Source organism: Carassius auratus, chromosome 29 (genome assembly GCF_003368295.1).
Source record: "Carassius auratus strain Wakin chromosome 29, ASM336829v1, whole genome shotgun sequence".
NCBI lineage: Eukaryota > Metazoa > Chordata > Actinopteri > Cypriniformes > Cyprinidae > Carassius > Carassius auratus.
In genome coordinates, this window is record NC_039271.1 from 9,158,941 (window position 1) to 9,172,636 (window position 13,696).

The 13,696-nt window shown below is 37.9% G+C and overlaps 1 protein-coding gene across 2 annotated transcripts; it reads left to right on the forward strand.

Moving 5' to 3' along the window:
- The first annotated feature begins 232 nt into the window (after window positions 1-232).
- Window positions 233-9,728, forward strand: LOC113048004 (dual specificity tyrosine-phosphorylation-regulated kinase 2). Of its 2 annotated transcripts, none has more exons than XM_026209493.1 (3): window positions 233-637; window positions 1,208-1,338; window positions 5,093-9,728. In XM_026209493.1, the coding sequence occupies exons 1-3, from the start codon at window positions 583-585 to the stop codon at window positions 6,683-6,685; spliced, it is 1,779 nt and encodes a 592-aa protein (XP_026065278.1). In that variant the 5' UTR covers window positions 233-582; the 3' UTR covers window positions 6,686-9,728. The 2 variants fall into 2 exon arrangements, with proteins under 2 accessions (XP_026065278.1, XP_026065279.1); XM_026209494.1 differs by having other exon boundaries at window positions 618-746.
- Window positions 9,729-13,696: the final 3,968 nt, after the last annotated feature.

A 13,696-nucleotide genomic window follows, 5' to 3' on the forward strand; every position in this document is an offset into this window, starting at 1 on the left:
TTATAGTTGTTGTTGTTGATGTATTTTTTACCTCCGATGTACTGCAGGTTAAAAATATCTTTAACAAAGGCATTATTAATTAATAATATTTACTCCAGATGTGACTATTATCTATTACTATTATTCCTCAAAGGGGTAGTTTACGAAAAATGTAAATTTGACTAGTAGTCACTGATAAATGTGAAAAAGGATTGCCGCATGGGGAGGGGAGAGTAAAGTAGGAGGAGGCGAACTAGGGCGATAGATAAGTCCAGGCAGACAACACCCTAAACCGGTTTAAAGTATTTCCCGGTTACTGTATGTATTAGTTAGAGAATGCCACGGACTGTGCAGAATTTCCTAGGCCCAAAAGTGCGGAGCAGCGCAGAGCCATTTGTGCGTCTTTGTTTGTTGTGCACGTTTCCAAGCGATGGTAACGCGAATTCGGGTTGCGTTTGAGGAAGCGGCCCCTATAGTTTGCTTGCTCCGGTCTGGATGTAGCTGATTGGAGTAGCAGCAGTCAGAGTGGGTGATCACAGGGAGGAGGGGAGACTCTGAAGTGGCTTTTCTCTCTGTGTGTGTGTGTGTGATTCTCCAGCGGCCATGTTAACCAAGAAACCCTGCGCTGCCGCTGCTGCTGCTGTTGTCTACCCGACTGGTAAGGAACCCAATGCCCGGATCTAAGAGGGCGACGCCGGTCTCGTTTATTCTCCGGATTGGATTGTGGAGATGGATTATTTATCCGATTTAAATGCTCCATAACGCGTGTAAGACTCGCAGTTTTTAGTTTCATTACTCGCCGTTGACTGCATGGTCGAGTACAGTAGCAATAAGCCCCGGAAACAGCATTGGAAAACCGTCCGTTTTTGTATTTATCTGTTCATTATTATTGTTGCTATAGAGACTAACGTTAGATATAGAAGCCAAGAGCGTTGGATTAATGGCTCTTAGATGTTATGGTCGTTGTATAGCTCGTGTGTCCGTATTAAAGGTTTTCGTTGTGCTATGTTGATTTTTGTTTGTCGATTGTTTGTTAAATGATTTAAATATCATTCAGGTCCTCCATAAATTTCATCATTGAAATACAACTGATGTATCAGTACATGTAACGTCACGGGGCTATAGTTTTTCCTTTTTTTTTTTTTTTGGACAAGCTAGCCTTTAATTACATCCTGACTGGCAATTGTGTAAACATTTTCCCAAATACATTTTTTACTTGCTTTCACAGGCAAAGGGGGTGAGATTTGCCAGCTCCAGTCTTCCCCAGGACTGGGCATTGGGGGTCCCCGGGCTGGAGCAGGGACTGAAGCCACATCACCCGTCACATTACCACCACTCAGGAACAGCAACTCTCATCAGGTAAAATTTACCTTCTTGCTTGCGCTTTCCACCATGCATATCCCATTCTTTGTTGTTTTGCTTTTTATAGTCGCATGTACTGACTCCAATACTTATGTAAATTGTTATGTTGAAAAATAACTTTGTATTTAGTTTACTGTATGTGTTTTCCCCATCCTTTTAGATTAATGTTAGAGATGTACCTGAAGGAAAAAAAAATCATTTTAATCCAAATTAATGTAGTGCTTTTCACACACACGCACACAAACACACACACAAATGGTTCACTAAAATTGTACAAAAAATAGTTCCGTGAGCAAGATTAAGATTATTGTCAACACATTAACTCTGACAGCCCTAAAAAATACATTAAAATATATATATATATATTTTTCAAATTTTCTTTGGACCCCCTAGCACGCAGGGACCTCCTAGACTCCCATGCTTTATAGCATATGTTGTTCAGAGCCCTTAAGTAATGGTTCATTCTTCACACAGAATGCAAATCTGTTACTTGATTTTGATCATTGCTTGTGAATGTTGTTAATACATTAATACATTCAGAATAATCAAGGTGTATGTCAGTATTTTAAGATGTTACATTGGTAATGCATGAGAGAAAGGGTCTGACAGCAAAGAATGTCTTACACTGATATAGGCTTTAAAATGAAATTTGATGATTAGACGGTGTAATATTAGATTTGGTTAGAAAAAAAGACAGAACTTTATTTGTAAACTAGGCATTTTTAAGAAACCGTAGTAAGAAGACCTTGACAGTAGTTAAAATTTTTTAGAAAACCAAAATGCATGTCGTACCCCATGTTTTGGTAAAATAAAATACATGTATGTTGAGTGGTAGTAGTAATGACCAGTGGCTCTCTCAGTCATTGGCTGATGTGTTGTGTGTGGAGATGTTGCCATTAGTGGGGGATGGGAAATGCTCAGGCCATCAGTGACGCCAACAGACACAGCTAAAATCTGTCATGTAATGAATTTCCTCCTGTAAATCTATACATCCAAATTATAATACATCGAGTCTGCATGACAAGGATGTTTTGCATGGTATCGGAACAATAAACATGATATTCTAATATTCAAAAAGTATCAGTAATTAATCAACGAGTTTATTAGTTATATTTAAAGAATTGCAGTTCATATAAATGTATTTGGCATGTTATTCTGAATTAAATAAAAGAATTGGACCAATGCCATTTATGACTAAGTAGCCAGGGGTTCTTTGTTTGGCTAATAGGGGTAAATATAGACAGGCACATGGTAGCTGCATTTGTATTTCTGCATTCTCTTACAAGACAAAATTCCTGCCATATGACTATGCAGACGATGTCTGGCTTTCATTTAGGATTTTTTTTTCAGGTTTCAGAAGATGCAGAATAAGCTTCAAATCTTACTGGGAATTATAATTATTATTGCACCTTGCCCTTGCTTATTACTTGGTAATTAAGTATCATGATGACCTATGACGTGACAATGCTTAAGTTGATGATTAAGTTAATGATTTCGAAGCGCTCGTTCCTACTTTATGTAACAGATTACATCAACAATTTAGTGCTGATTTTGTATATGGTATATAGAACTGATTATGTAAGGTCTTAAAATTAATTTCTTTTATGCTTTACAATTGCCTACAAAGTTAAATTATATAGAGCATTTATCAGAAAAGTTATGGACGCTCAGTGCCTTTACATTTTTCTTCAAAGCTATTTGGTAGGTTAATTCGAATTATATACACATGTAAGAAGACATTCTTATCTTCAAGTGATATGGTAACTACAAGGACAGCAATATCTGTCTTATCTATATTTGTTCAAAATATCTTTCCTGTTAAATTTGAATGTCATACCTTTTAAAGTTTAGTTAACATTATTAAGGCCAGTCCCATAGCTTTTTAGTACTTCTGCCATGCGGTATATGTACTTTGCAGAGTAAGTGAGTGTTAAAATGATTGCCATGCTCACAACATCTCTCAGAGCATATGTGTCTGTTGTTCAGCTCCAGTTGTGTCCTCTACGGCTGTCAGCAAACATGCCCTTTGCACGACCCCCACCTGTCCAGATCATGTTTGAATTAACCGACAGGGCAGCCGAGTAAACAAAAGAAAGAAATTGAAGCTTTATTCAAATTCACTGATTCCTATCAGAGTACCCAACTTTTGTACGATGCATAATCTAAATAATCTCTGTATTTTCAAAAATTGTTACTTTTTAAAATGTACTTATGAGATTTTATTTTAAATGATGACTGGTAAATTATTTAGACTCCCTTACCTTACCTAATCTATAAATCTTAAATCTATAAATACACTTATTTAAACCAGTATGATTTATTGGACACTTAAAGATTGATTTATTGCTTTAGGATTAGCTATTGGTTACATTTATATTTGAATGATACACTTTTCTAAACTAGAGGCTTGTTGTTAAACAGTGCATCATATTGTCACTGCCCTTGTCTTGTGTGAGACAAGGGAGGAGGAAGAAATATGGCTGTATATTTAATGTTTTAAAAGCAGATTGTATCACAACCCTTGGATTTAGAGTTCAAGCTAAATCTAAAATATCTTAAACATATAAACTGTGTTCTTAAGATGAAAGGTCTTACGGGTTTGGAACGACATGAGGGTGAGTTATTAATGACATAATTTTGATTATTGGGTTAACTAACCCTTTAAGTGGATTGTGAGCATTACCAAATAAAATAAACACGAATCCATTAAAACTATTAGTCTGAAATAGCAGGACAACAGCCATGTCAAGGGGAGTCATGTTCAAAGGTGTTTTCGTGTAGAATGAGAAGGTTGCCACAAACGTCTGACTGAAGCAACAGGATGTCCTTGTAAAAACAAGATGCAGAGGTAATCACATCATCAAGGAAGCAAGCATCTTGCTGGGCAGGAGATTCAGTAATGCAGGAAATTCATGTCTAATGTCCTTGAATATACAAGTAAACAAACAAAAAAATGCCTCCCATAGCTTTGTGTACAAGTCTGAATTCTCCATCCTAAAAAAATGTACTAGGTAACAACAAATGGCATTTGAATTGAAAGGTTAAGAAATTACACTCTACACCTCGGACACCAATCTTTTAGACAATTATGTAACATTTTGCAGTCATGAACACATTAATTCATTTACAAGAATAATAAGATTTAATGATTAATAATGTAATGTATAGCATGGGATAAGATTTAGGCTAAGACATAAGTGCCCAATCTGTTTTTATTTGCCTGTCAAGCCTTCGTTCTTATTCTGTAGATTGTGTGTTGATCTCTGGTCTTTATATTAGTTGGCCTCATTTCTTTTGATCCTGTAAGAACACACAATAAGCATTTAGTCATACCCTGTCCAGGCTATGCTTAGCACACAAATCTACTGTATTGTCTTGTCTTTTTTTTTGTCTGTTTGAATAGTGTGTGCAAATACACATGGAATTACATATCTGAAAGCCTATTATAGAAAACCATGGAAAAATTGTTAGTCATTCTTACAACAACGGTGTTATCTGGCCTGAAGTGATCTCCCTTCCACTTTGCACTTTGTTAAGCGTCTGCTTTTAATATTTAGCTTGCTACAGTACAGTACCATTCTGTCAGCATGGACAGGGTTGAAATGACTTGGACAATTCAGTACCTTCAAAAGATTCTATAGCTGTCTCTTTTGTGTCAAATTGAAAATTGGCTAGGTAAATCAGCTGTGTCTTCCTCATTTTGGAAACAATCCTCAAATGATGCCTCTTGTTTTTGTTTTACCTTATCCAGGCTGGAGGCAATAACCACACAATGAATGACCATCTGCACGTTGGGAATCACCAGCAGATCCACGTTCAACAGCTGTTTGAGGAAAACAGCAACAAACGGACCGTGTTGACTGCACAACCCAATGGGTTGGCTCCCGCAAGTAGAACAGGTCTAGCCATGCCAGAGAAGCAGCAAGAAAGCAGCCAGTGTCGACAAGGCAGCTCAACTTCCATCAAGTCAACTGAAAGCAAACCCAAGCCAGCACCTTTGACTCCTGAGCAGGCCATGAAACAGTACTTGTCAAAGCTTTCAGTGTTTGAGCACCAAGAGATCCTCAGCAACCCTGAGATCTATTTTATAGGTCCAAATGCAAAGAAAAGACAAGGTGTAGTTGGGGGGTCAAACAATGGAGGTTATGATGATGATCAGGGCTCCTACATTCAAGTGCCCCATGACCACATAGCATATCGGTATGAGGTACTAAAGGTTATTGGTAAAGGCAGTTTTGGCCAGGTGGTGAAGGCCTATGACCACAAGAACCACCAGCAAGTGGCCCTGAAAATGGTGCGTAATGAAAAGCGATTCCATCGCCAAGCAGCTGAGGAAATCCGCATTCTGGAACACTTGCGCAAACAGGATAAGGACTCCACCATGAATGTCATCCACATGCTGGAGAACTTTACATTCCGCAACCATATTTGCATGACATTCGAATTGCTCAGCATGAACCTTTATGAGCTTATCAAGAAAAACAAGTTTCAGGGCTTTAGTTTGCCATTGGTGCGCAAGTTTGCACACTCCATCTTGCAGTGTCTTGACTCCCTGCACAAGAACCGAATCATTCACTGCGACCTCAAGCCGGAGAATATCCTTTTGAAGCAGCAGGGGCGCAGTGGGATAAAAGTGATTGACTTTGGCTCCAGCTGCTACGAGCATCAACGGGTCTACACTTACATCCAGTCACGCTTCTACAGGGCCCCAGAGGTCATTCTGGGTGCTCGATACGGGATGCCAATTGATATGTGGAGCTTAGGTTGTATCTTAGCGGAATTACTTACAGGGTACCCTCTCTTGCCTGGAGAAGATGAAGGGGACCAACTAGCATGTGTCATAGAGCTGCTGGGTATGCCCTCCCAGAAGCTACAGGATTCATCTAAGAGAGCCAAAAATTTTATCAGTTCAAAGGGATACCCCCGTTACTGCACAGTCACAACCTTACCTGATGGCTCAGTGGTGTTGAATGGGGGAAGGTCACGTAGGGGAAAACTCAGAGGTCCACCTGGCAGCAGGGACTGGATGACAGCACTTAAAGGCTGTGACGATCCCCTCTTCTTGGACTTTCTCAAACAGTGTCTAGAGTGGGACCCGTCCCTGCGTATGACCCCCAGTCAGGCCCTCCGCCACCCATGGCTCAGAAGACGCTTGCCAAAACCTCCCACTGGGGAGAAAACGACAGTAAAGCGGATCACTGAGGGTACTGGTGCTATAACTTCAATCTCCAAAATACCTCCCCCTTCTGGCTCAGCCACAAAGTTAAGGACTAACCTGGCACAAATGACTGATGCCAATGGGAATATACAACAAAGGACAGTGTTGCCAAAATTAGTCAGTTGAACACTTGTTTCTTTTTTTTTCTTTGAAATTATAATATTGGAAATTGTGCAAAGCTAAGCATTCAGAAGTGTGGTATTTTTTAGGAATAAGAGTCTTTAATGCATATCCGCCATTTATGAACTGCTTCGTAGCACCTTTTTCAGTTGGATTTTTTTCTAGGAAAGCTCAAATGGCCAAGAAAGGGGGAACAACACTTTTAAGTTTTTATCTCAGGGCTGTGTTGAATGCTGCTTTGAAGGAGCATTCATGCAAACTGGTCTGTAATAACAAAAAGTCGCACTTGGTTTAATACCTAAATGCCTTTGCCACAATGAAGTAATTTTAGGATACATTGATTTGTATGCTTCTAAAAATTTTATCACCACCCTCAGATCCTTTCAGATAAATAGCGTGTTCATAGATGAGGATTAAACATGCATTTTACTAAAAGCTATGCGATATGAGGCTTGTTGCATTTCCCAGCATCATTGTTGTCAATATCAAGAATAGAGAACATACTCTAAGAGACTTAGTGAGGGTCATAATGGAGAGTGGATGTTGCAGACTGTTCTGAGGTAGCAGAGAGAATTTTTATGTTTACATGATAGATTTGTTTTGTGTCTATTAATCTCTTGACATTCCTTTAAAGAAACTAAATGAGGAAAAGTGTCTAGAGTGGTCTACACTACAGCAGATTGATGGCAAATGTAAAGGAATTTATGTGGTTTGATAGAAAGTAGGCTATACTGTTCTCTGTAGTACTTGACCGGTGTACATTCGTGTAATTATAAGCTATTCGCTGGAAGAGTTGCTTTTGAACATGTACTGTCCTGGAAGGAAAAAAAAACTGGTGCTTTACCTTTTTATTTATTAATGTTTTATAGCTTGAAACTTAATGTTCACGGAACAAAACAGTGTTGTGTTATCTCAATGAGTGAAGACAGGTTAGTTTGCAAGTTAGGGTCTAGATTCTTTTTGTCTTTTTGCAGTGACTAGGATTAAGAATTGAGGAATCGGAAGGCAGGACAATAAATTAACGTAACATAACGTAAAAGTAACGATGCTAATTAAGATAGATATTTTAAGTGGACAACGTTATGGCAGAGCAATGCAAATGATTCAGTACAGTACAGATGGCTACATTGCTTATATATTGTTACATAATCATTGTGTGGACTTGCTAATATCAGGCCAGAGTTAAAATTCTTAAAGGTTGTTCCCTTTTTTAAATAATGAATAATGCTACAAATAAGTTATTAATAACACTTTTTTTTACCCCCAAATCCAGAACCATTGGATTTGAAAAAGAATATTTCACTAGATCACAAAACACTGGCCATTTTTATAGCATTTGTGACATGGAAATAATAACTTGACTGACATGGGTGTAAAATCTTAATAAGTTTAACTTATTTATCTTGTTTTGTTGTGTCAATGAAAAGCTAATATGGGTGGAACCAGTGGCCTGAATGTGGATTTTATTTATGGTGTAATGCACAAGAAATATATCTGCCACTATGTTGAGCTCTTATTATAGCAGGAGGTAGTCCTGCTTTCTTTCGACCAGTCATGGATTGTGGGGGTGTGGAAGGACGTCAAACTATGGGCTGTCAGGGAGACCAGTGAAGCTGTAATGCTCATGTTGAGCCCTCAACCCCCCACCCTCTGACGGAGACTGGCACAGTGCCCTCCAGGCCTACTGCACACTGCACAGGGGGCTCAGGGCCCTTTGGACACCCATAGTGCTTTATGCAGAAATTACCTGCTAAGATCAGCAGGCATTTCAAAATGTTCACCTTTTTTTATTGTTCTTTGAATTGACAGCAGTGTGGAATAATTGTGCCCTTAGGTTTAATACAATGTGCCTTTGGTTATCAATGCCATTCATTTTATTTCAAACAATGATTCTCCCTTCCATTTATTTTGAAAGACTCATGGTGATTTGAGCACATGTTTGAGCATCGCCCAAAGATACTTCCCAAACCATATTAAATGGGATTTGGGAACAAGCGGCCGCACAGTAGAGGTTATACATGCAGTTTGGACACTCAGTGTTTTTTATACTATGATTTGAGAGGACCCTTTTCCAACAGGGATGTCTTAGTAAGAGACAACAATTATTACAGTCTTCGTCACTGCATTCATTTTGTTGTCTTAACATCAGAGTATTCAAGGTGATACATTTGGTTAATTTTTATTACAATAGAAATAAGAACACATTTTAATATTTTACCTCAGACTGTTGTGATATTCTTGTACTTTATGAATCCAGGGCATTTGGTATATACCAAAGTGCATTCCTTTCTGTGTTAGTGGCTTTGAGGGAAATGAAGCCAGAATTTCTATTTTTACCTGATCAAGAGGCCATCAAGCCTGTCAAGGGCATGTCTTGAGATTGATAATCCTCTGTGGAGAGCGAATGATTGGGGAAGGATGCTTGAGCTCTATTAGACACTCGCATCACCTGGTAAAATGTCTGACAGATGTAGCATACCTCCAAACCTCTGTTACTTGACATGGTTGGATGTATCTTCAGAGCAGTGAAAACTGCAACCCCAAGAAATCCACAGTGACTCAAGTTGTCATCCCAGTGTGCAATACAGTGGTAGCATTGTTGAGGAAAATCAAACTACATGGCTGAAAGGTACATTTTAAAACAACATGCTTTTTACGATTTTTAAATATAAGCCCTAATTCTTGAATCTAGCTACCCACTGTCAACCGAGGTCAGTTCTTTTTTTTTTATTTTAAACGAATCTTTAAATGGAGGAATAAAGTTGACATTGTTTATATTCAGCCACAGATATGTTCTGTACATATGTGAATTTGTTGAGAATTTGATGTGGATGTGTACATATGTATAATGTTTTAATTTTGTGAAATGCTGCTGAAAACACTACATATATTGCTGTAGTGGGGTTTTATTGTTGGCGGCCAGTTTGATACTGTATGTATTGTACAGCAGAAAAAAGAAGAGGTTCTTTTCTAGTGATCATTTGTTAAATTTTATTGTTGTGGCTGGAATACATTAATAATAAAAGTTTTAATGTCCATCTTTACAAAATGCTTTTTGTGGTGATGTTATTAAGCCATCTAAGAAAAGAAAAAGAAAACCTAGAAGCTAAGCTAATAGTTTGTTCTGTATTTCGGTTCAGATCATCTGTGTAACAGAAAGCTTTGAACACACATCAGCAAGGGGTGGTGTGATATAGATACTGCTTAAGGTAAGTAACCAAAGGTTTGATGGTTTAACACTTTTATGGCTTTAAAGGCCCTTTCACGACAAGAACGATAACAATATACCGTAAAGTTTTAAATAACCATAAAGTTTTAAAAATCTTTCTAACTTCCACAACTATAAAAGATAATACAGGAGCAATATTGTTGGGATCTTTTTTTTTTCTTCATCCGATTAATGATAAAAACATCGGAAGCCAGTCAAAATCCATCTGACTTTGCCTCTGCAGTGTGCGCATAAAATAAAGTCTGATGCAATTTTATATTGTTGGTACAAAAATAGTTATCGTTCTTTGTGTTAACAGTCTCAACTTAACCCCAGTGAGATTTAACAATATGATTATTGTTATTGGCAGAGAGAGTAAATTTCTACAATAATCAAGTTTTTGGAGCCTTTTGGTCAACTCACGTCAGGCGCAGCTTTGACCAACTTTACCATGGAAAAATGCATTTAATTTTGACTTCTTGTCAAAAGAAGATCTGTTTACAGGGCTAGGATCTGGACTTCCATTAGTCCATATACATAGTTAAGTTTATTTATTTCTTTTTTTAGTCATATTCTGAGGCAATAATTAATGCCAAGAGTATTGCTAGTGCAAATAAAAGTAATTTGCGCAGCAGAGAGAACCCAAAGCTGATTCACTATCCTGTTTCATCTGCACCAAAAGGTGGGAGAACATCTCCTCCATAGACTACTCAGCAAACGGTTTGTGGGATGTGTTTTGATGGAAACTCCCGTCTTTTGGTTATTATCAACAACCAATCATAAATATTGCAGTGTGGTATCTTTCTGAAGCAGAGAAATTCTCAACTTCTTTCATTGACTTTAATAAATGTGCTCCTCGGGAGAAAGTCTTTGCATCAGTGAAAATGTGTTGTCTGTAGTGCTAATGAATTCAGTGTTGACATGAATGGAAAACGCTGAGAATTTATGGTGTGCTGGATCTTTTATAAGACTTGAGCAGAAAGTTGTTTTGCTGTCTATGCCAATTGTGGTTTAAAGGAAGAGTTTTAATAGGCTTTCCAAATGATTTGTAGTGCTGATAGATTGGGCTCCTAACATGCCAGTTCTTTGATCAGTTCTGACCACCTTTTTGTCTTCTAGGTCATAATTACAATCATGAAAATTGTTGTTATAAGTGCGTGATATCAGAAATTAGTCTTGGTTAAACATCATGAAGGTAATTCAACTAATGGATCTTTTCAAATATCAAAAATCTACATGTCTTGAATGTATTCTTTGTAGTCCCCAAAACACAAAAACACAAATGGTTTTAAGTGTTTGTTTTTTTTAGGTTTAACAAAGAACTCCCAAGTAGACGATGTGGTGCTTTGAAGACTGATAAAGTATGACATATTTGTTGTATTGTAAGTTCTTCAACTTAGTGCATAAAAGGTACTGCTTTAAATTTTCTTTCATTATCTGCAATGCCATCTAGTAACATAAAGCTGACAAACCTTATTTCAGAATATAGGCTCTGCCGGACATGACTGTAAAGTATAGCAAACTTTCCAGTTTATTTTAGGCTATTTAAATGACTCATGAAATAAAGCAGAGTCATGAATATTAACAACTCAGAGACAGGAGGCAGAAGGATTTTCTGTCTCAATGCCGTTTTTTGTTGTTTGGCTGATCGGCCTTTCTTAGTTTTTGCTGGGCAAGCGAGTGTGGGAAGAATGCCCATGTGATAGGCCTCTGTAAACAAACAGAGCTGGTGATGTCATACCACTGGAATGAAGAGGAATGCATTTTACACACTGAGGGTGCCGTCTACAGGGGTATTCCCCCAGAAAGCAAGATGAACCACCACTGTTGCCTCATCTCTTTAATCATATCCCTTTAAATTTCCTTACAATATTTTTATATATATATATATATATATATAAATGCTGTTAGCTGTTTTTGAGACTGATCAGATTATGCTAGGAATTTTGTTTGTATAGTTGACAAAAAAGAAAAGCTTGCATGCTCCACACATTAGAAAGAAATTGCTTACAAAAAGAACTTTCTGGCTTGAAGCAATGTAATGAACAATTTGCCTTCATTCCCCTTTGAAAAAAGTATAAATCATCTTCAGGCAGTTTTCAGTTACCGGAATAAAAACAAAACATGCAGGATCATGCAGTTCTTTTGTCACTTGATGCCTACATCAAATTTTACCCTCACTGAATATGCTTTTTCCTAACAATTTTGAGATTCTGCATTTGCATGACAGGGAACCAAGTTTAATAATTCAGTATTTTGTATTAGGTTCCTATCTCACGAGGTACAGAAGTATGACTGCTAGTGGTCTTGTCTGGACTGCGATCTCATCCATGGACATTTATGCATAGGTAACTATTATGCTGTTCATTCTGCCAGTCAAATAGCTCTTTGGCATATTAGGCCATGAGGAACAAGTTTTTTAAAAAACAAAGTAACTAAGGCTTCTGTGGGGCGGTCTCTGGCATATTGGGGCATGAGGAACAGGCTTTCTAAGAAACAGAGTAACTGAGGCTTCTGTGGGGCGGTCTCGCCAAACCTTGTGCTGAAGGGAATGCATCTCCTCATCTTTGAAGTTAGCTCATCTGCTTGAATATGAAGACTCTTAGAGGCCTCTCATGGTCAGGCAACATCTGACACCACCTTTGGTCCTCACATCAACTGGATGATATGACAATGATCAGTGTCTACAAGCCAAACATTGCTGAGAGGACCGGGCCATTTTTCTCTATATATCTATATATATATATTGCATTTGACTGTTTTCCGTGTGTTTTTCTTAATTCATCGTTATTTTAAACTTGTGGTTTTCATCACTGGTTGTGATGATACTTTAAACAGTGGACCAGTAAATACAGCTAATCTTCCTCAGCACTGCATTGCATAAACTGGGTCTTCCTTCTAATTTACATTTGGTGGTCATGTTTGGGTTTAATGTATGTATTAATGAAGATGTTTGGAAGTACAGTATTGTATCTGCAATTTTAGTTTTAGTGGGGTCTTTTTTTTTTTTGCCATGTTTAACAAAACTGCATTCACGTTGCTTATGAGGTGTAATTTAAAACCAATATTTGCACATGTGTTTTTCAGGATTGTGTTGATTCCGTCAATCCAAATAACTACTCTTAAGTGATGACAGGATAATCAACTCTGGATAGTAATGGAGAAGCTGGAATCCTGGACCATCTTCCTCACCATATTAGGAATGTGAGAGACTGAGAATAGGGAACCGCTGTGATTCGCAGGAACTGTTAAGTCAGTTGAGTTGAAGCCATGCTATTTTCAGCCACCAGAATCCCAGAGAGGGAAGAGGAGTAGTTTGAATTGGGATCAGAGTGCATGCATTCAAGTGCATACATCTTGAACTGTGATGGGGCATGCTAGTATAGCTATGTGGTTCTTTGAGTAGTTTCTCTATCGTTCTAGACAACAGTAAAGGTAAAAAAAATATATATATTTCTAAAACACTGCTTTAAATGACAAATTCTGTCATGAAACTCTAGATGGCTGATGGGTTGTTAACACAAACTGATGATATTCACATCACTAAACTACTTAACACAAGCTGACTGGATCATGTTGCATATGCAGCCAATGAACTTACTGCTTTACATTTAAATGGCTGGTTACCATTCACTAGAGCAGTTCACAGCGCGCTTTCAGAGTTCCTATGAAATCCTCCACCTTCCCCAGCTCCACCTGTTGAGATCTCCTATGGGTTATTATATATGCTTTTTATGCAGCAGCAGTATGTCTTAAATACTCACATTCAGCTGCAGGAGCATACAGCAGGTCTGTTTCACCAAGATCAA

Excerpts from the sequence above, each read along its gene's own strand:
- LOC113048004 (XM_026209493.1), top strand. The coding sequence starts at position 583 with ATGTTAACCAAGAAACCCTGCGCTGCCGCTGCTGCTGCTGTTGTCTAC. Across the intron at positions 638-1,207 it reads TGCTGTTGTCTACCCGACTG|GCAAAGGGGGTGAGATTTGC; the intron begins GTAAGGAACCCA and ends TTGCTTTCACAG. Across the intron at positions 1,339-5,092 it reads GGAACAGCAACTCTCATCAG|GCTGGAGGCAATAACCACAC; the intron begins GTAAAATTTACC and ends TACCTTATCCAG.